Source organism: Ictalurus furcatus, chromosome 7 (assembly GCF_023375685.1).
Source record: "Ictalurus furcatus strain D&B chromosome 7, Billie_1.0, whole genome shotgun sequence".
NCBI classification, from domain to species: domain Eukaryota; kingdom Metazoa; phylum Chordata; class Actinopteri; order Siluriformes; family Ictaluridae; genus Ictalurus; species Ictalurus furcatus.
In genome coordinates, this window is record NC_071261.1 from 23,545,723 (window position 1) to 23,569,268 (window position 23,546).

A 23,546-nucleotide genomic window follows, 5' to 3' on the forward strand; every position below is an offset into this window, starting at 1 on the left:
CTTGTTAGGAAAGGTGCCCTCCATCTCTCGTAGGAAGTTGTCCATCTTCTTACGTCCGTCCTCGTCCACGGATGCACAAACAGACCAGATCAAGCTGAAGATGAACCAGAGCTCTATCATGCGTCCGTAGTTCTCGGTGTCATCTGGGTTCAGCTGTAGGGAAAGAGGAAACTGTGCATGGCCTGCGATTTGCTTTTAAGGTCCATGACACACTAAACCAACCAATAAACTGATGACTCCCTCTGTTGTGTCACCTTTTCTATGAAAACTTGCAAGTGAACACAGCATAAAGACTACAGCTGGCAGCAGACAAGCACTTGTGTACATTTATGGCGTGAAAACAAAAAAGATTTTCCCGTGGAAATCATGATGGAAACCATAAAAAGATCCAGTATGACAGAAAAACAAAGCCAGCATCCCAAATCTCATGCCACTGTACTATGTGATATGTCAAAATAAAAGTGTGGCTTGGGATGTAGCCACGCCAGCCATTTAGCATAAAAATTTGAGCTGATAGTCTAGCAACAGGATCTGAGGACCAATAGTCAGCATGGTAGAGGAGCAGAGTCAAACGGTTCTGCTTTGAGCGGCTATTAGAATTAAATATGGAAATGGAAACAGAAGTCTATATGGGAAGTGGTAGATCAGAGGTTAAGATGATGGACTGCTCATCAGAAGGTTGTGAGTTCAAATCCCAGCGCTGGGCCTGTGAGCAAGGCCCTTAACCCTCAACTGCTTTTAATTGTATAAATGAGATAATTTAGATAAGGCTGTCTGCCAAATGCTATAAACGTAAATACTCCATATGAGAGAATCCCCCCCCCCCCCAGCCTTTTTTTTAAGAGGAGTTTAAAATTATATGATTGTTATTGGTCTAGAAAAAAAAATTGTTTAAAGTACAAACTGCAATTTTAAAGTGTGCATGTGTTGTATCAGTGACATACACTATATTTATATGAATTGGGCAACAATTTAAATGTTGATCATAAGGAAGGACCTGTTAATAGGACCTGGTTACTGAGCTCCAATTTTTTTCTTTTATTGAGAATTGTATTCGTGAGATGAAAGCAGCGCAGGTGCAATGATCTCACCCCGTTTTCAGGACTGGCCAAGGAGTCGTAGAGTCTGCAGAGAGAGACGACTCCATTCAGCTCTGTGATCGGGACCAGCTCCTTACAGTGAGCCTTCCTGAAGATTATGGTCTTTTCTATGTATCTGTCAAACAGGTGCTTCAGATGATCTACCTCTCCCTACGGAGAGTGAGAGACAGAAATAACAAGATCAGGAAAAGGGTGTGTTTATGGAAGAGGCTGGTTATCATATACTGTAGCTACCAGTCACATGACAAACTAATGATGAAAAAAAATGATGGCTTCAGTGCGAGATTGAACCTTCTGCCGCTTGTCAATCCAAGACTGAACATAGGGCTGCCATCCAAGGTCTGAGTAATCATTATACACCATTCCGCAGCGGGACACTGTTGCTGGAGATGCCATCGCCAGATCCTCCACCTCAAACAACAGGGACACCTACAGTACACAGACACACACGGAACAACGAAAGCAGCTGTGGTCACCGAATGATTAGAAAATGACTAGATCTGTTTAACATCCTCCAGCATCTTTTAATCTAATATTTACACACATTTTAGTACATCGTTTGTGCCACGACTAAGGAATATCAGTTTACACGCTCCCCATACTGGCAAATAATGTACTCAAATAACACCTATAAAGGAAATCTAAGAGAAACTGTTGAGTCAGTAAATCTTTAAGCAATGTATAAATTCCCTATTCTAAGGCATTAGCCTAGCTCTATATGTTTGTATGATTGATTCTTTTAGACTGGGGACTACCTTTCCATGTCTAATCAATGCGTTCAGGTAGGTCTAATTGTGCACAGATACCATAATATGCTCATGAAAGGCAGAATTTACCCGATAATAAAAAAATAAATAGTAACCCAAATGACTTTTTATTGTATTGCTGAAGTATTGAAAAGTTTGGCTGGGGGGGGGAGGGGGCGGATAATGGAGTCTTCCTTTGATATAAGGCAGTCGAATTAGTGGTTACTTTTTGACAAGTCAGAGACAGTGTGACATTCTTGATATGTAATTTCATACCTGTTCAGGCATGGAAATTCTCTCTCCATTAATAAGAGTGAGGACTTTATTGTCGTCCATCACCGAGTTCATGCTTTCAATCCACAAAGTATCCACTGGACCGTCAAACACAATCCATTTCTCATCCGGCTTCTCATCTGAGCGCAGCAACGTGACAGAGACGGGGGAGGCAGTTAGGGAATAAAGCAAACATATAACGTGCATCATTGCATAGCCTCTCTCTCGCTCTCTGTTTTTTATCATTTACTATCACAAATACAGACAAATGGATTCGTAAACATGCCTTGCTATCTTTAAATCTCTGTCTAGTTTCCTGTCTGTTTTTAGTTCTTTTCTCGCAAACCTGTGGCCCTTTTGTGGAAAATGTTCTGTTAACTTTCTTCCTTTCCCTTCATGTGACCATGTGCGTCTCATTTACCCACCCCACAACAATAACCAAAACACAGCACAGTCAGAGACCTTCTCTCTCTCACACACACACACACACCCACCCACCCACACACATACACACACAGACTGACTGACTGAATGGGTAAGCGTGTAACATCAAACCTGTCACACACAGCTAAAAAGCAACTGTCATTTCTGCTTTGGATGATCTCCCTTCTCCAAGCAGCGAGGAAGGGAAATAAACAAACTGAGAAGAACAGCAACAGATGCTAAACATATGGAGGCACTGCAATGCCTGATTACACCACTCAAACATAAAATTCCTCCACACCAAGACCTACACGGTAACAAGACACAAACAAAACCCTGAAAGAAACTCAGGGAAAACTCTGGGAGGTAAAAAAAAAAGCAGAATGACAACAAAATATGCAAATGGAGCAAAGTATATAGACTGCACTCAAATAGGCAAAAAAAATAAAAGTATGGAATTGGCTGGACTAATTGGCAGGCGTCAAAAAACATGGACAGTTTCGCCTGTCCATGGCTTGGCGTGGTAACCTGTGCATGTTTGGCGCATGGTGGTGGAAAGAACGCCATCGGTCCACTCGCAGTAGGATAGATCAAAGTGGCCGTAAAGCTCTTCCAGAGACACGGCTTTGGGACTGACCACAAACTCCTGTTGGGGAACGAACAGGTCTGCTTTATTGCTTATAGAAGACAGAGAGAGAGAGAGAGAGAGAGAGATGGGAACACAGTAAAGAGAAAGACACTGAATCATGAGGGACACCACAGTGAAATGAATGCAAGCTACAGCGGCCCACCTGGAGTCAGACAGAACAGCGAGAGAGGGATAGCAACAGAGGGAGAGAGAGAGAGAGAGCGAGAGAGAAAGAGAGAGCGCTACATCATGTCACTCATCACCAGTAACTGGATTGCTGCAACAGAGAAAGAGAGAAACAGGCAGCAGGGAAAGGGGATCTCTTTTGCACTGACAGTCCCATAGGAGCTGAGCTATGCACCGCACACACACTCTCCCCTGACACACACACCCTACCCCAGAATACTGCGGTCTCTCCATTCTGTAACATACTGAGGGTGAGACAGACAAGCAGGGAATGAGGTCTAGGGAGAAAACAGAGAGATATTTCGGCCCACGTTTCTGCTCACAGCAGGACAGAAGATTCTGAAGAGAACAGAAATAAGTAGGTACAGTAAAGACACGGCTCAGAGAAAAATGCCAAGTGTGACATTTAAACCGATCGTCCCATGACCCTGTCCATCCTTAAAAAAATGTAAAAAATAAATATTAATAAAAAACCGATAAGAAGACTGACATCATAAATACAAGGAAGACATCTGTTGATAGCATCTGTTCAGTAGCCGCTGTAAAGAACTGCAGCGAGGCAGATAAAGTAAAAAGGAAAACATAATTAGTGGAGCTGACAGAGTCATGCTGAGTTGACATAACAAGAAAAGAGAAATGTCGTCAGACACCTTCTGCACCCTGAGACGGAAACAAGCTAATGGCATCTCCAGTCAGCCTGTGACCGGCTGTTCTTTTGTATGTGTGTGGATTTGCTGTGAGGCTGAGCTTAAAGGAAACAGAATGTACACCACCAGTGTGTGGTTGTTTTCCTCAGCCCACACGCATGTGTCAGCCTCAGTGCAAGATATCGCAAGAGCTGATGACACAGTTATATGCTGCACGTGCACGCACCACACGCACACACACGCGCACACACAGAGTTTCCTTGAGCATGTAGGTGATCAAAGAGAGAATCCTGACAAAAACATGATAGGCTCACCAAAATCCACAGAGTCCATTTCCAACAGTTAGTGTAACTAAAGCCAAACTGCGCATTTCAACAGGTAGCGTTCAGTTATTAATTCTATACCTATAAAGTGTGTCTAGGTTTACATGCGTGTAAGATATACCCAAACGAGTAGCAACTAAGTCTCAACATTAGACACATGCCTTATCCTCACACATGACCTTTGGTTGGTCAATGACTTTATCAGTTCATTCTTCTAAGCTTTCCTCTCACACCAAATTATAACTATTTTTTAAATGACAGATTTATCATTTTGTTCTTTCCTTCTGTTTTTTTTTTTTTTTTAAATTCAGCCTTACACTCATATCTTCTCACTTTAAAATCCCTTTCCTGGTGATTACGTCTTTGTCTTATTAAATCCGTCTCATAAAAGTGTTATGTAAGTGTGGATAAATAAATGAATAACATTATTATTGACAGCCGTATACAGCAACCCTGCTTAACCTCTTCCATCTGAACCGCACTGAACGGTACCTGCACATGCAGCTCTCATAAGAGAGGACAGAATGCCGTCGGTCCACTCATTGGTAGAGAGGTCATATTCACCATAGAGTTCTCCAAGACTCACTGCTTTGGGGTTCAGAGGATACACCTGAGGAGTCATAGGTTAAAGGTCAGAACAACAACAACAACAACAACAACAACAACAGTGGACCGGTGTCAACGAGGAGGAGGTGCGAGCAAAATGAGGGACGGAAGAAGAAATTGAGTTGAAATGTCAGACAGGGAGTGGCTACTGGAATGAGATTTTGAAGAGTATGTGTGCATGCAAGCATGCGTGTTTGTGTGAGTCAGAGCATGTGGAGATGCTGAGGAGAGATAATGAGGAAACTGGACGAGGTGATATTTCAATGGTGGGACAGAAACGGCTTCCTGAAATAGATTATGCAAAACGAAAAGGTGTTGAGTCAGACTTAAAAACAGAGAAGACAGGCAGTGAGACATTATATGGATAGATAAATAGATGGATAGAGAGAGAGAGAGAGAGAGAGAGAGAGAGACAAGACCCTGGAAAGAAAAAGTAGCATGGGATTTTGTGTCACAGAAGGAGCAGAGAACAATATGGACCACAGAACAGGCAGCGAAAGCCATGAAGGCTTCAGCACGCACCACGACACGATGTTGATGTAGACAGGCGAGAGCAAGAAAAACAAGAAAGCACACTCTCTCTCCTGGATCACACTCACACACACACACACACAGGCACTCGCACAGAAGCATCATAAAAGAGAAGACCAGATACAAACATCACCAACAAGTTGAGATGCATGCTTTTAAACCTGATTTACAATACATATTGCGCTTCTCACTCTGTAATCACGCCGTCGAAATGAATTACGTCACAAACTGAACACAGCTCCAACCATCTTGAAATGGGTGGGAAAAAAAAGGACCACCGTGGAAAAATGCAATTATACATAATTGTAGCCTCTGATAACTGGATTAGAATTGCACATGCTCCTCAAAAAAAAGCATGCACAAGACAACATATTATCACGACAATGTGTCGTAAGTGCTACCAATTATAGCGCGCTAGCAGAAGAAGCTCTGTGGTTTTATCAAACATGTTCGCTGTAAGGCTGTGGAGTGCTTTTGTTCTGTGTTAAGCATCCTGAAGAGCACCGCGATACCTGTGGAGAGCGCATCTGACGACTGTTGTTTTGGTGTCAGGGATGCGAGACGATGGTGGGTTACGGCACTTGCTAACGGCGGCTCATTTTCATACTAATGAACGCCTTAGGATAGCCTCAGACAACAGCCGCTTTAGAAAGAGCTCTGTGTCAGATCAGCGCTTCGTCTTTGCCATTAAATCGTCTCATGTTTGAGATAATGAGATCGCAATATGACAAACTTGTGTTGTGCTGTTGTTGGAGTGAGCGTTTGTCTGGAATAATGGTTTGGAGCTTTGAAGCGCCTGCACTGTGTAATTGATATTTATATTCGTGCACAATTGGGGCTCGCGGTATTTATTCCCATATTTTTAGATTCCTTCATTTAACTCAGAAAGCAATGAAGACGTTTCAAGGGTGAACGTGTAAAGTGTGTTGTTACGTGTTGTTTGATGCTCTGCGAATAAGCAAATGCTTTGTGTATGCTCGTGCGTTAAGTATTTTGCCTCCTTCGTCAGTGTATCGTTATTAGAGATCAGTTGGTGTAAAGCGCTAAATGAACTACAATCAAGGTTCAGAATAGACCTGAATTACTGCAGTACTGAATAGTTACTTATGGGTTGCAATACAACCTGGATCTTGAAACGGTTAGCGGAATGTAAACGGCCCCAGGACTCACACGGACGAGGTTGAAGCCAGGTTCGCCTCTGCGATGCATGGTGTTCAGGGTATTCTGTAAGATCCTCCAGGTGACGGTTTTGCCACTGCCTGTCTTGCCTACGATCATGGAGGAGTGGCGTGAGTTCATGGTTTCGTACAGCTGAATGACTTTGTTCAGGGTGAAGGGAGTGACCTGCAGACCGTGTTGCCGAAGCTCTGCTTCTATAGTTTCTCTCAGCTACAGAGAAGGAATCACACATGAAAAACATACATAACCGTACAGTAGATAAAACAAGGTAGATAAACAAATAGCTACTTGGGTTTTTTTTAATAGTTATAATGAGCCTTAAGAGGGTAATAGGCCTGTGCAATGTTATTGGTTTGAATCCCAAGTTGACCTGCAAGTACAAATGAACTGGAAAGAAGTATGTCTCAAACTTAATAACCATAAACAATCCCAGCACCCCCTAGAGTCAGACACACACTCTTCAGAGCCAGATTACTACACAGGCATTAAAGCACTCTCGCTCTAATTCAATCGCTCTCTCATTTCATTTTCTTTTTTTCCCCCCTCATTGAATGTGTACAGAAGCACGAAAAGAGAAGAGATCAGAAGCAACTCTGCAGGAACACATTAGCATTAAGAGTCGAGGGTGGAGCTCTTTGCTCAACATGACACTGCAATGAAAAACTTCTCAATGCAAAACGTACAGATGAGAGCAGACGGTGTAGTGGAAAGCCTGCTGTCAGTGTATGCATGTTTATATTTGTGTGTACGTGTGTGTAAGTGTAAATGTGGGTACATGCTGTTCCTCTAGCTCGTCGCTCTCTCTCACACTTGATTGCCGCTGATACATGCAGCAGTTGCTGCCTGTCTAGACTTAAGATGTGTAGGCGATGAGACACATGCTGGGCAACGCATCTGCATTGTGCTGCATATCTGCCGTGGATAGGTACACTCACACACTACCCTGCTACACAAAATGGGACCTGAAGCATTTGATGAAGCCTTTTTTTTTGTAGCTTGTGTGCATTACATCTAAAACAGAGTGCGGATGACTCGGATTTGAGTCATCTGAGGCATGTTTAACCATTCCTTAGGTATTTAGCTAAGTCAAAATGATTTGAGTGATGCACTTGGGTAACCTGTATGCAAACGGAGTCATTTGAATCAGCTTCTGTGGCATTCGGCGTGAACGTGTGGGAGCATGTGCAGCCCCTCTGCTTTGTGTGTAATAATAACCTGGTGCATGGGTGCGGTAAACTGACCCGGACTGGACACTGAGGTGAGGACTTCGAGTTGAGTTTTTTTTTAGTTGAGTGACATGGGACTTGACATAATCAGAAATACAATGTGACCTTACTTCATCACTCACTTGAGACTTGCTTTGCAGATCAATACAAACAATTTTTATGATTATGATAAACATGACAGAGGGCACGTGGCTTAGCGGTTAGCACGTTTGCCTCGTACCTCCAAGGTTGGGGGTTCGATTCCCGCATCTGCCCAGTGTGCGCGGAGTTCGCATGTTCTCCCTGTGCTTCGGTGGTTTCCTTTGGGTACTCTGGTTTCCTCCCCCAGTCCAAAGACATGCATTCTAGGCTGATTGAGGCATTTCCAAACTCTCTGTAGTAGTGCATGAATCGGTGTGTGTGTGTGATTGTGCCCTGCGATGGGCTGGCACCCTGTCCAGGGTGTCCCCCACCTCATGCCCCAAGTCCCCTGGGATAGGCTCTAGGCTCCCTTTGACCCCGTTTAGGATAAGCTGTACAGAAAATGGATGGATGAATGGGTAATAAACATGTTTTAAATTAGGAAACCTATTTCTGAGAGAGAAACATGATCAGCAGCCTAAAGTGGAGCTCAGTAGGTGCCATATCCCCTGACCACCTATGCAGACAAGTTTGTAGAACCTAGAAATGTAACGGACATTTTAAGCAATACAAGATCAATCCAAAGCAAATAAAAAGGGGGCACCATGGACTTTGGGAGATGACATACCGTCGCATTCCCCTGAAACCTGGGCATACCTTGCCATAGTCGATGGTGGGTGTCTCCACAGCCGGAAACAGGTCTTGGATTATCCCGTTAAACAGTGGGACGTCAACCGAAGTTAGCTTAGCAATGTTCATGTCCTTCATAGACATGAGCAGGATCTGGGGTTAAAGAGGAAAAGTTTACAAAATTCCTCAAACCATCATTTCTCAAACCTATACGTTACTAATAATCAAACCTACTCTTATATCACTAGGTCATGTACCGTGTGTTGACACTTTGCTTTATTATCAACAGAAGGAACAGAGAGCAGTGCTAAAACTATGTGGAATAACATTTACTTTACAGCCAGACCGTATTCCAGCATGAACTTTGAAAAATTCCAGAAATAATTGTGGTTCATTATTCCCACAGAAAAAGAAAGAGAAGTGGAGTTTATACTCAGGTAGATAAGATGAGGTTTTTTTTTTTTTTTTAAAGATTACTTTCCAAGTTTTGTCCTCTTTCATATATAAAATTTTTTTTAAAAAAATCACAGCCAGTATTCCCACAAGGGTATAAAGCACAGATTTTAGTGTTAAATCCCTATCAACAGTAAAAACAGTAAAAAAAACAAAAAAACAAAACACACACACACACACACACACACACACACTCTCTTCTGGTAAACTATGAGTAAGCCACTACAGGCCTTGGAGGTTTTTTTTGTGGTATAACATGGCACAAGTTTGAGGTGGTTGGGGTGATTGTTTGTGTGCAGTGCTTTCTATGTGTTAACATGTAACTGTTTTTGTGTATGCATGTGGAACCTCTTCATCTGCAACATCGGGACAGGCTCTGCGCTTCTTTCCAGCGTAGCGGAGCAGAGAGGTGAGCGCACGCAGGCCAAAATCATAGTGATCCTGCTTAGACAGCTGCTGCACCGCCAGACTGTAGAGTGTGAACACTTTCTTAGCTAACACCTGAGACACATAGAGGGATAGGGGAAGAAAACCACGTGAGAGTGTGTGTGACTAGTTGAAATAAATAGAGGTGCAGAAAAAGAGAACGTTCAGTATCTCTAAAAGGATACGTGTGTTTCTTTTCATTAACAGTAAATGGAAATCAATGAAAGTCGCAGTGAGACAGTGAGAAACAAAAACTGAGAGGAATATCAGTGAATATCTAGCACATGATGTCAAAATGTGAGAAGGGGGATGGGGGGGGGGGTCGGACAGAAAGCATGTTTTTTTTTTGTTCATACACAGAAATGAGGGTGTGTTACTGAGTTTATAGATGTGTCAGAGGCAGGAAGCATGTGCCTGTACTGTTTCATAAGACAGTGCTTCAATAAGTAAAGAAAAATTACCTGCAAACATCTGTAAATGGTTTGAAATGAGCCTCCAAGGCAGCAATACATCATGATGTTGCCAAGATACCTACATAATGCTTTCTAGCCCCAAAGCGACCATCAGGCTAGATGCAATGAAGTAATTACATGACTGCTGAAGATAACAGAGTGAATATTCTCTGACTATACGGGCTATTCTCATCAGAAATAAAATCTTATTCAAAACAATTACAAAAGATCCTGCATTTGTGCACAAGCTGCTCCCTGGTTTTTGGATTTTGTCAGCTTCCAACAAGCTAACAAACAGGTTAGGTGACACATAGTACAGTATAAGATACATGTATGCTGTCATTTAAACTTGTCAGGTGGGGGGAGGGGGGACTCTTTAGGTAGCAGTATCTAAAATCAATCAATTTGGACATGACTGGATGTCTTCCTGTTTCAGAACACTGTGTGTGACAGAGAGCAAAGTGCAAGAGGGGTGTGTCCTTAAATCCATACATTTAAACTTCATAAAAGGAAATGATTGGCCTTCGTACAATATACTGATATTTTTCAGATTTTGTAAATAAATTAACCCAACAGGACTTAAGTTACATTCATAAATTTGAATAATCTTCCCTGTTAACCAGATATCCGAGTAATCCTTGTCCCTGTAAGTGTAAAAATACTTGAGAGCTGAGTATCTACATAGAGATGTTTAAATTCATATCTAGACTAAAAAAAAATAAAAAATGGCCATCTGTCCCACTTAAATATACCACCGCCAATCTGCAGTGTGTACAGACCCTCCTCGGCAGTGAGCCAGAGTTATACATACTGAAGTAAATGGACCACGTATTATTGAGTGTGCCTTATTACCTTAGCCACCATACACACTATCTACAGCAGTGACACAAACACACACAGAGACACACAAACAACACAGGTCAATGGAAATTCGACAGTTCTGCTACAGACATGATTAAATGTATTGCATGTTTATATTTGGGACATGTGTTATGCTCTGCTTATCATAATGAACTCATTTTCCTCAACGCTCACCAACTCTCTCATCCCTCCAACATGCACACTAACTCCTACTCCATCTGACATGATACAACATTGATATGTCCATTTCCTCCTATTTGCAGAGGTAATAGTCCTCTCAATAGCACATAATGATGCAGGGATTATTGATTGTGTAAGGGGACAGGAAACAGGGGAAAGAGTGAGAGTGGGCTTGTGTGTTGGGCAAATAAAGTCTCGCACCGACATGCAGGGATCTGTGGAAGACATGATGCTCGACCCTGTGCTGCTGCTCAAAATCTCAGGTATATTATGTGTTATTCCAAGTCCAATCTCCAGAGCCCCTCTCCCTCTCTCTGCCAGCTAACTGGGCTTGTGTACAGCACCAACAAATAAGGCTTTTCCATTAGGACCATGTTTGCTGGAGCAGGTGGGAGCTCTGAGTGGATTTTCTGGGGGGGATTTTATGCCTACCAAGCCATGAGTGTGTGTGTTTTGGGAGCTGGCGTTACACGCATTGTGTTGTTGAGCTTTGTCAGTCAGGCGTTTTGCACATACACCCACCAACACACACTGACACAGACACACTCACAGACATACACACAGAGCATGCAAGCTGTGTGCCAGCAGTAAACCAACAGTGGACTCTGTTTCCTGGCGTGTGTCTGTGAACGTGTGTGTGTGTGTGTGTGTGTGTGTGTGTGTGTGTGTGTGTGTGTGTGTGTGTGTGTGACTAGACTCATCTGTGTTTGCCTATCTGATTCAATCCCAATCCAGCTCCAAAGCCGAATTTAATACCAAACACTAACCTTCTGTCCGGCTCCCTCTCTGATAATGATCTAATTCAATTCATGATCTTTAGCCCTCTCTTATTGGATAATAGCACAGGCATCCTATAAAAGCTGGATTTGGTAAAAAGCCCTGAAAAGTATTGGCAGGATCCTTTTTTCTCTCTCTCTCAAGGTTATCCTTACAACCCGTGTGCCTTATTCACCTCTTCTCCAAAGTTATTTGGTATATCTAAATGACCCAGATAAAATATATCAAATGTAAAATGCGTATTACGGTTAGACATAGAATCACATGTTACAATATAATAATGTTTTGTATAATTTAATACCATATATTAAATTTGAATTGAATTTAATACAGTATTATTCATGTACTGAGGAAAGGACACTTTCTTATATATATATATATATATATATATATATATATATATATATATATATATATATATATATATATATATATATTTAAACTTGCACCAAATGTCCCAGCAAAGAAAGGAAGCAACAGCCTCTGAACACCTTTTTACAATTTACCCCATGTATCTACGTCGTCATATCTACTATCATTTTGCAGCTTCACAAATCATATTTTGGTGTGAAAATTTTTGAACTCACAATTTTGTAAACCAAGCACAAGGATGCTTTTAGCACCTATAATAGGATCAAGGGGGTGGTCACTGCTGGTTTATGATTATTGCAATCAACCACCTATTCTAATTTATTAAGACTGATAGTAATTGCTACCTTTGTGAATGCCTGTGACAAGCTGGTGTTATTTTCAGCACATACAGGATTTTTTTTTTTTAACCAATAAAAAAAGCTTTGTGAACACATCACTTGCCAAATCACCAATAAATTTATTGGTAGAAAACAAAACCAAAAAATTTCAGCATTCTGCAGTTTCTAAATGTATTTCGATCGACAGACACAACTCATATTCAGTTAAATGTTAATGTGTTTTTCTGATGCTAAAAACTTAATAACAAACCCTGAGGCAAAATACCAGAAGTCATGAGGGGTGTATGTTGATGGTTTGTTACTCAGGAAAGATGCACTTGTGGTTTATATGTACTAGTAATCATGAAAGTAACAGCACCTTGCAGTTGTTGAAGCCTTCTGCAAACAGAGTGATCTCTGCAATCAGGGTTGAGTCAGGCACCACCATAGAGACTGGCCTAAACATGGACTTCAGATTATCAGGCAATTCAGTACGACCAGCATAACCTAGAGGAGACCCAGATACACACACACACACAAAAATACATACATATACATATATATACATACACACACACACACACACACACACACACACACACACACACACACATATATATATATATATATATATATATATATATATATATATATATATATATATATATATATTTATTTCAGTGTGCCACACCCTAATACTCAACTACAGTATACACATACCTGCTTAAATACGCAGTAAGAACCAGTTAAAAATCTCACTGAGCAGTATGTACCAGGATTCATAGTGATGAAAATGCCACAGGACGAGACCAAGCGGATCTCCCTGCCCTCGAAGATGAAGTTCGTGGCTCCTGCAGACAGCGCTGAGAGGATGGACAGGATCTGCTGAGCCACTACTGACAGCACCTCGATGTTAATGCGGTTAAACTCATCAAAACAACCCCATGCCCCTATCTGGAAACAGACACACACTCTCATTTAGTACATAATCTGTAAAATTCATTATGCTATGTGTCATGGTAACTCCTTATATACTATCCATTATGTTATGTTCCATATATAAAATGCCTATATAATATTTCTTGCATATTAATAATACGAACCTGAGCAAGACCAGAATACATGCGCCCCATGGATTTGAAGTCCAGACCGTCAGAACAGTTGATCACGATGACATACATGCCCAGAGCTTTGCCCAGGTCTTTCACTGTCTCGGTCTTGCCTGTGCCTGCAGGACCTTTGGGAGAGCCACCACGGTGCAGATGTAAGGCTGTGGTCAGTGTCATATAACACCTGTAGATAACATTGCTCACTTTTACTCATTCTGCTTTCAAGCCCTGCCAAGAACATTTACAGACAAACTGGTACACCAAGAAGTGATAACTGTAACTTTAGATAATCTGCTGTGTTTTGTCACACTGTTCCTTAACTTAGCAACCAGAGCTTTGGTTGTACACTTTACAGTAACTTCGGCCCCCTAGTGTCAAATATATACAATATAAATAAATATATAGAGAATAATGCTTTGTTCATATACGGTGGTGCTTTTACGGTGGATTTTTCTGTTTTTCTGCATAAATATGACCAAAACATCATTAGATTTTCCTAAAAGTAGACAAAGAGAACCTAATTAAACAAACGAAACAAAATATTATACTGGGTAATTTATTTATTGAGGAAAATGATCCAATATTACATATCTGTGAGTGATAAAAGTATGTGAACCTCTAGGATTAGCAATTATTTTGAAGGTAAAATTAGAGTCAGGTGATTTCAATCAATGGGATGACAATCAGGTGTGAGTGAGCGTCCTATTTTATTTAACGAACTGGGATCTATCAAAGTCTGATCTTCACAGCACATGCTTGTGGAAGTGCATCATGGCACAAACAAAGGAGATTTCTGAGGACCTCCGAGTTGTTGAAGCTCATCAGGCTGGAAAAGGTTACAAAATCATCTCTGAAGAGTTTGAACTCCACCGATCCACAGTCAGACAGACTGATACAAATGGAGGAAATTCAAGACTGTTATTACCCTCTCCAAGAGTAGTCGACCAACAAAGATCACTCCAAGAGCAAGACGTGTAATAGTCCACGAGGTCACAAAGGAACCCAGGGTAACTTCTAAGCAACTAAAGGTCTCTGTCAATTTGGCTAATGTTAATGTTCGAGAATCCACCATCAGGAGAACTATGGTGTGCATAGCAAGGTTGCAAGTAGAAAGTCACTGCTCTCCAAAAATAACATTGCTGTCCATCTGCAGTTCAAAGATCACATGGGCAAGCCAGAAGGCTATTGGAAAAATGTTTTGTAGATGGATGAGACCAAAAAAAAGAACTTTTTGGTTTAAATGAGAAGCATTATGTTTGGAAAAAGGAAAACACTGCGTTCCAGCATAAGAACCTTATCCCATGTATGAAACATGGTGGTGGTAGTATCATGGTTGGGGCTGTTTTGCTGAATCTGGGCCAGGACGACTTGCCATCAGTGATGGAAAAATTAATTCTGAATTGTATCAGAGAATTCTAAAGGAAAATGTCAGGACATCTGTTCATGAACTGAATCTCAAGAGAAAGTGGGTCATGCATCAAGACAACGGGCCTAATCACACAAGTTGTTCTACCAAAGAATTGTTAAAGATGATTAAAGTTAAGGCCAAGTCAAAGTCCTAACCTTAATCCAATAGAAATATTGTGGAAGGACCTGAAGCAAGCAGTTCATGTGAGGAAACTCACCAACATCCCAGAGCTGAAACTAGATAGACCAACATAGTGGTTCTCACTGAAATTCTAAAACATTATTATTATTTTTTAAAAACATTATTTTTTTTAACCTGTATGTAAGTTGGGATTGGGATCCTTTGAACTATGATGTACATAAAAATGAGAAATATTAATCAATTAAATCAATTATACACAGACACACACCAAACAGAGACATCTGTTGATATACTAGTGTACAGCTAGTGACACGCTGATAAAGCCTAAGACTATTTAAAATGGATAAGTTTTTAGATAGAGGACATAGTCTCTTAGCTGAGAAAGTTAATACAGAAGAGCCTAGCAGGAAAAAAATGAAACTGCGAAAATTTTATGACTCTAGGGGGCCACAATCTAGGGGATGCATCCTACACAATGGGGGCCTCATGCTGAAAAAGTTTGAGAACCACTGGACTAACAGACACAGACAAACACATACACACTTAGAAAGCTAACAAAAGGACACTCAGGACTTAAAAAGCACACACACACACACACACACACACACACCACTCAAAGACAGACACTGTATGCCCATTCTCTATGTCCTTGAGTGGGTTTAGGATGCCATGTGCTCATCAACATAAGCCAGGATTAGATGTTTCCTTTCATTTCATGGAAGATCGTTTTGCAGCTGTGCTTTTCAGTGTTATTTTACTGTTTCTAAAGGATGCAATAAAAATCAGCTATTGACTCTTGACTCGCACTTCCCATGTGGAATCCATGAATAATTGATAGTAGGGGGGAATCTGCACACTCCCATTGTAATGCTTGTACACCAAATCCAAGCATCCAAGCACAAAACATGTCTGTCTCTCTTTTTCTTATCCCTTTTTCACCTTTCTCTTAGATATAATCAAATTTGAAAGGTGTCAAAAATGATCGTATTAGGATTTGAATATTGCCAAAACGTGGTAAATAAATGTCTCTCTCTCACACAAACTCTCTCAGGATAAGAAGGTTCATTATCACCCTGATACAGATTTGCTCTACTTCCATTGTCAGCTTTCCAATGAGTCTCATTCAGCTCATAATATTGCTGTTAACATCTGGCAATGTTAGTTCATGCTGACCCTGAAGATGAATTGTAATAAGATGTAATGTTTCTGCATCTGTAGACAGCCTTGATCTACGCCTGGAATGCTAATGATTATTATGAAAAAGCGGATGTTATAATAATGACACAGAAGTGTTGATATGATCTGTTGATGTAATCAGTATCGTTAACTACAGTACAACTAATAATAAAATAATAATAAATGAAAGTCTATTATATTCTGACAATTATCTAAGGTACAGTACCTATACCTTGCGCCTATACTAACTGTCCATTTTATCAAGTACACCTACCTGCCAGTACACTACACATCAGTCGAAACAGACCACCACAGCCTTACCACTGGTAGTGTTAGTGTTATTATGTTACACCGCTATGAGTCTATCATATGCAGGAAGAACTGAGAGTGCAGGTCTTACAAAATATAGCTCTTTTTCCATGCACCATTTATGTTAACGTTCATCTATTCCTTCATCTGTAATTAGGGTCTGACCACACAAGTTATGAACAGTTTCTGGATATTTGGTAGACCACAGTATTTTTAACACAGCTGAAGCACTGGGGTGTTTAACAAACCATACCAAAAAAGCTGCACCTGATACACTCATACCAGCCTCATACACACTACCTCACATCAGCGGTATTGCTGTGCTGAGAGTGGTCCACCTCTAAAATAGTCAGCAGTGGTTCCCTGATAGAGAGGGCAAAGGTGGGATGACATAGTGTGTACTGGGCTACATTCAGCTAATTGTAATTGTGTAGGTGTAACTGATGAATTGGCCAGTGAATGTAGCAACAAAGCAGCTAGTGTATGACTCAGAGTGTGTTAAAGCCATCAGTGGATGCAAATATTACACTCCTAACTCAAGAAATGTAAGTATAGGGACTTGGTGTCCTTAGGAAAATGAGTATGACATATAATAATGCATTTTGCTTATAATGACCACAGGTTATTATGAGGGTGAGCAGCTGCAATGGTTCTGTACTATATAAAAAAAATGCAGAAAAACACTTCAGGGACACTCCTCCTACGGCAGTGGCAGCAGTGCACCACGGCAGCTTAACACAGGAGCAGGAAGGCCGTTCGGCTCCAGGGAATCCAATAATGCACCTTTCATAGGTGAAAACAGATGTGTTGCCATGGTTACAGTACCTGTCAGTGAGAGGGGTGATGACTAATCGGCCTGAATTGCCCAGGTACTCATAACAGTACTGGAAGTGTGTATTGGTCTGTCTGATAATACAGTCATCCACATCCTGCAGAGACACGCACACACACAGATGGTGCTTTGATTATTATTTCATAAAAAACTAAGTAATAATCTTTATTTATACAGTACTTTTAATTTGATCACAGAAATATTAAAAGATTCAGCACATGAATCAAATAAACTACACCCAGAAAGACAAATCTATTAATCTATTAGTAACATACAAATCATACCAGGGTTCAATTATGAAATAACAAAATATGAATAAAATAATAACTACTAACAGACTGAACATGTTTTAAATCTGTTTTTAATCTAATCACATACTGTATATAGAACCAGAGCTGATGATATTCTACAGGGCCTGAATCTCATCCTTTCTCATTCAGTTTTTCTCCCATTCTCTCATCGACCCCTTCTCTCACCTTATCCCAGTAGAGACGGAGCTGACAAAGCCAGTCGAAAGCGTTCATATCGCAGCAGCCCGCTTTGGCCAATTTATCAATGACATCACGGGCATGAACTTCTATTGTAACCAAGGCCACAATCTTGAGACGCATGATTTTTGAGAGGTTTCCTCTTATGGCCTCGGAGTAGCGGTGCAGCATGGACACCTGCGGTAGACACATGATGAAATCTGACATTTGATCTGTTCTGTAACACTGCACTGTGTGACACCTGCATCTGCTGCAGTTTTTTCCCTTTGTTCTGAGATTCATTACACGAGTGACCTTGGGTCTGAAAACTAGCTACAAGTCTACAAGCAAAGGTGAAGGCATCAGTCAATCATTGTGCTCGTGCCACAGGAAATCAATCCGTGTGTTTGCAGAAAGACCCCCATGGGAGTCACTTATCTGACCTGTTTCTTCTTCATGGATTTTAGTGCTGATTTGTCGGCCCTCTCTTTGCCTGCAATAAGAGATTTGGTGACATCTGTGGTCCACTGGACCTGGCTGGCTGTTATCAGCATCTGCATGAAAGGAGTAGATTTTACCACATGTACAAGCACACACATGTAGACAGACATGTACCACTGAGATCACTCACTTGTCCAGGCCAATCTTTAACCCACTTGTCTCTTTTTCCAATCATCTTTTTGAGAGCCAGGCAGCAATTCTTCAAACTATCCTTCAGAGTCCAGCGCATGGCACGCTCAATATCACACAACCACACCTACACACACACACACATTACATACATACTAACAAGAAACAAGCCAAAACAGATATACACAATATAGCCAAAAGTATGTGGACACCTGACCATCACATCCATATGTAGGACTTCCCCAAATTGTCACCACAAAGGTGGAAGCACACAAGTGTCTAAAACGTCTTTGTATGTTGTAGAATTACAATTTCCCTTCACTGGAACTAGGGGCTAGTCCAAACCTGTTCCAGTATGACAATGTCCCTGTGCATAAAGCGAGTCCATAAAGACACGGTATGCTGAGGTCGATGTGGAAGAACGTGAGTGACCTGCACAGAGTCCTGACCTCAACCCCACTGAACACTTCTGAAATAAACCGGACTGCTGACTTTTCGTTCGAGATCAGTGACTGACCTCATTAATACAAAATCCCCAAAGCCACACTCCAAAATCTAGTGGAAAGCCTTCCTAGAGGGGTGGAGGTTATTATAACAGCAAAGGAAGACTAAATCTATAATGGGATGTTCAACAAGCACATATAGGTGTAACTGGCCAAGTGTCCACATACCTTTGGCCATATAGAGTACTACTCATGTCCTTGACTTAAGTTCAACTTAAGTCAAAGCTTGGTTACTTCCTTATTTATATTTTGACATTTAACTGGTACTTGAGCTAATGAGATTTGGATTGTTTTAAACATGTATTCCTTAACAAGCGTAAATAATCTATGCAGATGTGATTCTGCAGCATTAAATAATGTTACTCAAATTACTATAGTATAGAATTGATGTAAAACTTAAGGCTAACTGACTTGCCTGGCGTGAGCACAAGGAAAAACGTCTTTTGTAAATCTAAGTAGTGTAGCAGTCATACTGGACTTTTCACCCATGTCAGGCGGGTGCCAAAAATAGAGCAGTTTTTGGACTGTCCCCGTGTTGAATGATTTGGATGGAATATACTGGTAACATGAGCTATATAAATGGTTTATTTTTTGTAACTGTGAACAACAAGCTGATACTACGAAAATAGTGAAGCAAAAGTTCAATGCTTCATGTTTTTCCAGATAAAAAAAAAAAGATACCACACTCCACCCTGTCTGTTTTCTGCTGGCTCAGGCTTCTGTGGTTTGCGAATCCTGCCTCTTCTGCCATTTAATCCCTTTTCTCATTTCAGTCTGACCACTACCTAAGTGTGTATTTGACATGGTATTGTTCTGAACTCACTTCTACTGGCCCTTCTAGAAGAACAGGATGAGTGAACTCCACAAACTCTCCATCAGCAGAGAACATCCCAGCAGCTTCAGACTTCATACTGCCGGGTCCGATCTACACACATACAGATTAGTTACTGTGTGCATTATTGCTGTATTAGAACGCACAGTTTGAACCAGACAGGGGCCTATGTAACAAAGACTCACTTAAACATACAATATGCTTGTGAAAAGTATTATTTAGAGTATTTTTTCCATACTTAGGAGGGAGATCACGAGGGAGATCTCTTTACGTATCTGGGAGTTATCAGTGTGTATGGGTGTACCTTGTTGATGCGCAGGCTCTTGATATTGTCGAAGCATTTTTTGAGGTGAGGCTGCACTGCGTCTGGGTTGCGTGACTGGCCCAGTATCTCCAGCAGGTCATCATTGGACAAGAAGTAGAATCGTGGAAAGATCTGTCTCTTGGTCTCCAGATACATGTCTAAAGACTTTTGGATTTCCTCAAGCTTAGTGTTTATCTCAGATAGCTTCTCAGGCAAACCTGGCACAGAGCGGGGACAATTAATGATCTGTGCTCTCTTTCACATTCTCATGTTACTTATAACTAATGAGTTATATTATAGTGCTTTTAAAATGATTTTTTACTTGGTTAAGTCTGATAGTTTATATTAGCTTGTATTTTTGGATATATTTTTATTCATGTAGAAATAGTTTTAATTTAATTAATTTAATTGATTTCTTCTGTTGGTGTGTATACCTCATACTAAATACTTTTAGATCTTCAAACGAAATGCAACATAAAACAAAGGCAAGCTGAGTAAACACACAATACAGTTTTTATTTATTTATTTATTTATTTTTATTGGAGCAAAAAAACATTATCCAGCACCTATCAGCAATGTGAAAAACTAATTGCCCCCTTAAACTTAAAATCTAGTTGTGCCACCTTTAGCAGCAATAACTGCAACCAAACGCTTCTGATATCTGGAGATCAGTCTTTCACTTACTTCTAGGACTAGGATCTACTCCTATGCTTTGGATCATCGTCTTGCTGCATAATCCAGTTGCGCTTGAGTGTCAACTTACAGACTGAAGACTGACGGATATTCTTCTTTAGGATTTTCTGCTAGAGAGCAGAATTCATGTTTCCCTCAAGCATCCCCACACCATCACACTTCCACCACCATGCTTGACTGTAGGTACTGTATGATGTTCTTTCTGTGGAATCTGTATTTGGTTTATGTCAGATATAACGGGACAGCTGTCTTCCAAACAGTTCCACTTTCAACTCTCACATCCACAGAACATTCTCCAAAAAGGTTTGAGGATCATCAAGTTGTGTTTTGGCAAAACTGTTCTGGGAAGGTTCACTATTGTTCCGAGTTTTTCCATTTGGAGATAATGGCTCTCACTGTGGTCCTTTGGAGTCCCAGAGCCTTTGAAACAGCTTTGTAACCCTTCCCAGACTGATGTATTTTAATCACCTTCTTCCTCATCATTTCTAGAATTTCCTTCAATTTTGGCACAGTCTGTTACTGCGCAAGACCTTTTAACCAACTTCATACTGTTGATAAAGTTCTATTTAAATGCTAATTTGATTGAACAGGGTTTGTAGTAATCGGGCCTGGTCGCGTCTAGTCCAACCGAACCCCATATTGGGGGCAAATACATTTTCACACAGGCCCAGTTTGTATTGGATGACATTTTTGCTTCAATAAATAACATCATAATTTAGAAACTGTATTTTGTGTTTACTCAGGTTGCCCTTTGTTTTATCTTAGATTTTGTTTTCATTTCTGAAACAATTTAGTCTTAGATATACACAAACAGAAGAAATCAGGATGGGGATCAAATACTTTTTCACAGCACTGTGTATTTTAGTTTCAGTTTTGGAGTTGCCAATTTTACTTCTGGTGTTCTTGTGAAGCAATTTTTGTGTCTGATCTCTAGAGACGGATACATGCCTATACATTACGCATGTTCTAAGTGTCATCATTTGTCTTCAAGTAAAACGTAGATACTGTACTTTAACTGACTGAATGTAAGATGAGTAAATAAGTGGATTCACTAGATATTTACGAGCACTATAAATACTGAATAAGTACTCTATCGCTTTCATATTGATCTGAACTGAATGTCTCACTAGACCATAGTGAATAGAATCTTGAAAAAATGAAGAATTTATTCCTTTTTGTTCTCTTTCTCCCAAGCTGCTGTGCGTCAGCGTTTCCCCACATGGCATGGCCCAACCCCTTCATTCTTACCTGGGTGCTGTGTGCCTCTCAGAGCATTCTTGTCTTGGTTTAGTCGGTCCATGATGGTCTTCCAGCTGGAGTTGATATCATCGAACTCAGTGGACTCATGTGGCAGCTGCTTACGAATGTCCTCTCCCAAAAAGATGCTCTGAGAGAGCGTTGGAAATAAATGGTGAAAGGAATGGTGAAGACCCACACACACAGGATATCTATTCTGACAGCCACGATGCTATTCCCGTCAGTGCTAAACGAACAGCTGGTTCCGAAATCTCACCCTGCGTTTGCGTGTATGTGTAATCATAAGAGAGTGTGTATTTTTGTTTACGTATCAGGCCGGAGGTACTGGTGTCATGGTTAATGCAGCAGTACAAACCTGCTGTACCTCTGCAGATATGGAGCTTATTAAAGGAAACAAACGAGCGAGAGAGGTCCGTACAAGTGTGAGCTCATGTTTAATCAGTGAAGTCTTGCAGATGTGCATATGTGTTTGTGAATGCCTGGTTAACCACTTGATCTCATTTACAACAAACAATATGCTGGAGAGTTTGAGAAGATGATTTCTTTGGACAGTTCCAAAAAAATAAGACCTATAATCTTTGCGTATGTTTGCTCATACTGGAAAATGACGTGTACTGCACGTGCACATGTGAACGCAAAATCTAGCTGGATATAGCTATAAAATACAGCTATAACAGTGGAAAAGGTTTACCAAGGTGCATGCATTAATGCGTCTGGGGAGTGAAATCATGCATACAGATGTGTCAGTGCTGGTTTATGAGAATTTGTTCAACTCCATAGACTATATAATAAACATAAACAAAAAAAGTAAATTAACATTATATATAAATATATTTAGAATAGTAAATTGATTGACTTTGACCATTCTCTGTTGCCCTGGACTACAAATAGGGACAGGACAGAGTAACACACCCAGAGAAAAGTGCTATCTGTCCTCTTCTACACGCGTGAGCTCACAGACGCCCATTATTGGCTAGTGTCCCTGTGATTGAGAGTCACATGTATATAAAATATACATACACGGTAAACAAATAAACACACACAAAAAAACTGTTAAAACATCGCCAGGAAGTGAGGAGAGGACAGAGGAGGATGGTGAGAGATGCATGCACACTACTGTCATGTTTGGTAAAAAAAAAAAAAAAAAAAAAATGAAGAAAAGTTTAAATTCAAGCTCTTGTACACACAGTAAAATATGTTGGTGGGTCGTTGATGTGTGTGTGTTTTTTGTGTGTCTACCTCCAGGTACATCCACTGTCTCTGGACGGTAAGTATCATCTCTATGACCTCCAATATGAGAGACAGACAGCGCTCCCAGTGGTCCACCTCTTTCTCAAAAGCCCTGACAAAGCGTGAGGCTTTCATTGTGGACAAAGTCACCTGGTTATCCTCCAGAGCCTGGAATACCTCCTCTGTACCTCTAAAGACA

At 40.7% G+C, this 23,546-nt stretch overlaps 1 protein-coding gene across 3 annotated transcripts in view; it reads right to left on the minus strand.

Moving 5' to 3' along the window:
- The window catches only part of dnah2 (dynein, axonemal, heavy chain 2), a 146,740-nt gene that overhangs the window by 41,137 nt on the left and 82,057 nt on the right, over positions 1-23,546 (minus strand). For all 3 annotated transcript variants that reach the window (XM_053629346.1, XM_053629345.1, XM_053629344.1), the window contains 19 exons: positions 23,357-23,537; positions 22,109-22,247; positions 20,168-20,385; positions 19,855-19,956; positions 18,530-18,655; positions 18,342-18,452; positions 17,908-18,096; positions 17,425-17,528; positions 13,560-13,749; positions 13,230-13,410; positions 12,836-12,963; positions 9,420-9,572; positions 8,646-8,771; positions 6,634-6,852; positions 4,819-4,936; positions 2,123-2,259; positions 1,392-1,529; positions 1,092-1,250; positions 1-153 (listed from right to left, as the gene is read on the minus strand). In XM_053629346.1, coding sequence (XP_053485321.1) covers positions 1-153; positions 1,092-1,250; positions 1,392-1,529; positions 2,123-2,259; positions 4,819-4,936; positions 6,634-6,852; positions 8,646-8,771; positions 9,420-9,572; positions 12,836-12,963; positions 13,230-13,410; positions 13,560-13,749; positions 17,425-17,528; positions 17,908-18,096; positions 18,342-18,452; positions 18,530-18,655; positions 19,855-19,956; positions 20,168-20,385; positions 22,109-22,247; positions 23,357-23,537 — 2,872 coding nt within the window. The remainder of the gene's footprint in view (positions 154-1,091; positions 1,251-1,391; positions 1,530-2,122; positions 2,260-4,818; positions 4,937-6,633; positions 6,853-8,645; positions 8,772-9,419; positions 9,573-12,835; positions 12,964-13,229; positions 13,411-13,559; positions 13,750-17,424; positions 17,529-17,907; positions 18,097-18,341; positions 18,453-18,529; positions 18,656-19,854; positions 19,957-20,167; positions 20,386-22,108; positions 22,248-23,356; positions 23,538-23,546) is intronic.